Source organism: Bactrocera latifrons, unplaced genomic scaffold (assembly GCF_001853355.1).
Source record: "Bactrocera latifrons isolate USDA-ARS-PBARC rearing strain unplaced genomic scaffold, ASM185335v1 scaffold_104, whole genome shotgun sequence".
Taxonomy (NCBI): Eukaryota; Metazoa; Arthropoda; class Insecta; order Diptera; family Tephritidae; genus Bactrocera; species Bactrocera latifrons.
The window spans coordinates 1,107,802-1,111,736 of NW_017534453.1; the positions used below are offsets into that span (position 1 = coordinate 1,107,802).

Sequence of the window (3,935 nt, forward strand, 5' to 3'; positions counted from 1 at the left end):
AGAATCTGCTATATTTATTGATTGTATAGTGAGAATTTCATGACATTTCATTGATTTTGAGTGGTCGTGAGGAAGTAAATGACGATCAACATCTGGGCCAATCAAAATCCGTGATCACCGGAAATCGAAACTGTGCGTGAATTCATCGAAAATCAATCGAAATCATCATTGAGATTCATGGAAATGGAATTTAACATTTTTACCGAATATTTGGGCGTACGAGAAGTGTGTGCACGGTTTGTTCCACACAAATTGACTGTCGATCAAAAATTGCTCAGAATCCAACATTCGAAGGACATCATTGTGACCGATTATTTGACCAAAAATCACATTTTAACCATTAACCGCTCCCCGTATTCACCTGATATGGCGCAGTGCGACTTCTTCCTTTTCGGAAAAATGCATTTTCTTATGAAAGGAGAGCGTTATGCAGACGTAGAGGTCATTCAAAGGGCTTACACCGGCATACTACCGGCCATACCGGTCAACGAGCTAAACAGCTAAACACTCGTTCGACATACTTTTGCACCGTTCAAAAAATCTGTAATGAAGAGGAATTAAACTATTTTGAATAAACTAAATTGATTTTGCCGAAAAAAATATTTGACCTTTTCTTAAGTTTATTTACTTTGGAACACACCTTGCATATAGGTACCTGTTATGAAAATATATATATCTAATGTATATCATATTCAAAAAAGTCAGTCGACATTTTACATTGACTCTGCTCAACAATTTTAAACTCAACGGGAAAATTAATATTGGGAAACGTATTAAAACAGCTTATATGGCGTATTACACCGCAAAMACATACTCAGCACAAATTGCGTCATAAGATGTATACGGCCGTCATTAAACCAATCCTCAGATATCGAGTACTGAYTTAGTTGCCAGCATTAAATTGAAATGGTTGGATTTCATTACATTCTTACTTCTAGACGAAGGGGTTTAATAGGGGAAGCGAAAACCACCTCACTGACGAATCCAAAATGGACTGCGGGATTTTGCTATCTCTCTATATTTCTAATCTAGAATCTTCCAAACAGAAGTACTAGGCATAGAGAAGGCATCTGGAGTTCGACTGAACATGAGAACCCATCTAGCAAAAGGTTTGAACACAACCTGAAATGYGACATCAAGATATTAAAGTGTCAAGATTGTGTATCAGAATGGGACATGTAGCGCTAATTGAGCCCGAAGAGGCTGCACTCTTGCCTACCTCCCTACGTGTTGCCCATCGAATGACCTACAATGAAAGAACTCCATGAAAAATTAAGAATATGTGTGACGTATTATTGTGAGAGTTGTCAATACTCTCTTGTTTGCTAGTAACTTCTGAGTTCGGATCTTATTGGAGTAACACTTTTAATTTCCTTTAATAGCTCTTTTAGAGTAGAAAATGAATAATAACTGATCATGAAACTACTACTAGCTGTTACAAATACTTAAAAAATTATTATAAGTATATTTTAAGAATATTCTTAAAAAAACCCACTACTTATTTGCTTACTACCTTGGTTATTTCATTGGTAAAAKTGCCAACGATTGGCTTAATATCTGRTCCTCTCACAGTTATTTCCTTGCCAAGTGTCCATATGTTACAAAAGTCTAGCGCAATCGAAAGTAATTGCCATAAAGCTCACGCCATGCAATCGAATTCGATTGGATTCTTTAATAAATATTAATTAATCAAGCGAGTCTTATTATCTTACTTGAGGTGTGCACTGTCCGCCCGCCTTGTGATCAACGCCAACAATAACAACAACAACGAAATAAATAAATTCAACTTAAAACTCAATTAACCCCGAATATGGCCAAAACACTAGCCGAAACGCCGCTACACACCTCGCTGCGGACTGCGGTATTCTTGAGAAGCGAAAGTGTTTGCGGCAGCCACGCCAATCGTTAATTTTAATGCCGTGTTAAATTAGCTTTGATAACCATGGTCATAAAGCACAAAATCGCACGGCTTTACGATRTATAACTATTTCAATCAAAAGTGGTGGAGTGACAGATACCCGTACATTCTCTTACATATATACTTACATATACATATGTATGTTCTGAAGTTCTTTTTAGAATGTAACTTTTCATGAAGCCAAATTAGAAGCTTTACGCCTGGCTGGTATATACATCTGTAAGTGTTTAGCAGCKGATCAAAATTGACCCGGACTAATACAGGTCGAATCAATGAAACATTTGTTTTTAGCTTTTAACAACTTTTGAAAGCATTTAAAAGATTTTTAATAAAATACTTGAAAGCTTAATAATTTTTGGCAGTCCGGCTCAAATTTGATCTTATGGTATATGCATTATATCAATGAAACATTTGTTGCTAGTTAATTTTACAACAAAAGACTTTTATTAAAATACGTTAAAATATAGAACTTTCTGTCAGTCCGGGTCTAATTTGATCACATGGTATGTATACCATGTCAATGTAATATTTATTCCTAGCTTTTTACAACCTGATTAGAAGCATTAAAAGATTTTTAAAAATACAAAAAAAGTTTGTACTTTTTGTCAGTCCGGGTCAAATTTGATCATATGAGCCATATTACTACGTACAAAACAATATGGAAAATGTTAATGTGAAAAATTCAAAGGTGACGCGAGAACTTGCCAATTTTGGGCAGAAAATTTTGCAGTAATCAGTGTTATGAAAAAATTACAACAACGACACTAAAACACATGCAAAAAAGTTATTCGAATGAAAGTCTTACTTGCAGAAAGCAGCGCTAGCAAAAAACCCACAAAGTGAGAGAGGAATTATGCTTGTGAAAATCGGTTTAACCAACAACAACAACAAAAAGTACATTTCAGTACGCAAGAACAACAACAACTAAATGCATTTGAATATGCAAGAAGTTGCAGAGAAACACGCACYAGCACATGTACAACAACAAACACTTAACTTCATATTATTATTCGTACGTAGATGTGTGTGTATGTATGTATGTCTATGGGTGTATATATATATATACATATGCTTGTATAGGAGATCTRTGCTTTACCGCTCTTTTAATGCCGATTGTTACACTAAAACCGCAAATAAACAATAATAATAACAACAACAACTAGACCTTAAGCATTGAGGTTTACTCTTAATTTCCATAGAGCCAAACGCCTTCAACAATGAATCGCCAGCGCAACCGAAAGCAAACGAAACAAATTCAATGCGCAGGCGTCCCACGCCGCCAGCAAACAAACGGTTACGGCGAGCGTGGAGCCACAACAACTAGCTAGCCAACTAACTAGTGAGCTAACTAATCAAGCAATACTAATAATAAATACAACAATACCAAATAGCAAAAAGAAAAAACAATAAATACAACAACTACCGTAAAAACAATAATACAAACAACAATAATAATTCAAACAACAAAAACAATACAAACAACCACATCAAACATAAACAGCCCGCAATTGTTGCACAGTTATACCGCGCGTTTCGGTTTCATACACGAACCGTTGTGGCTGACGTCGACGTCGACGTCGCTGCTKTCGCTTTCAGCCGCGCCAAGCGAAGTTCAAAAAGCAATAAAGTTCGCTCATTCAGCTAATTCGCCATTCGCTAGCAAACGGGTGGAGTCAAATATATAAAAGCAGCTTCCTTCTTGGTTCTAGTTATCAGTTGACTACAGCATTTCAAGTCGCTTAGACCGAAGTAAAGTGGGAAGTCACGAGCTAAACAGCAAATTTTCAAATTCAAATTCAAACCGCCAAACAAACTTAAACTACAAAYAAAAATGGCCTTTTTCAAAGTGAGTGCCGCAAAAAAACGTTAAAATATTAAAAAAACAATATTTTTAAGTGTTGTAAAATGTGCAAACTTACAGCTGCAGGATGTCAGATTTTAGTTTTGAAGGAATACAAAATTAACGCGAAATATTTTAAATAAATATCCTTTCACAAAAACTAAAAAAAGTATTTAG

The 3,935-nt window shown here is 35.6% G+C and overlaps 1 protein-coding gene across 1 annotated transcript in view; it reads left to right on the forward strand.

The window, feature by feature from the left end:
• Nucleotides 1-3,616: 3,616 nt before the first annotated feature.
• The window catches only part of LOC108969270 (cuticle protein 7), a 5,883-nt gene continuing 5,564 nt past the window's right edge, over nucleotides 3,617-3,935 (forward strand). The window contains exon 1 of the mRNA XM_018933888.1: nucleotides 3,617-3,764. Within this exon, the coding sequence (XP_018789433.1) occupies nucleotides 3,750-3,764 (15 nt within the window). The 5' untranslated portion in view covers nucleotides 3,617-3,749. The remainder of the gene's footprint in view (nucleotides 3,765-3,935) is intronic.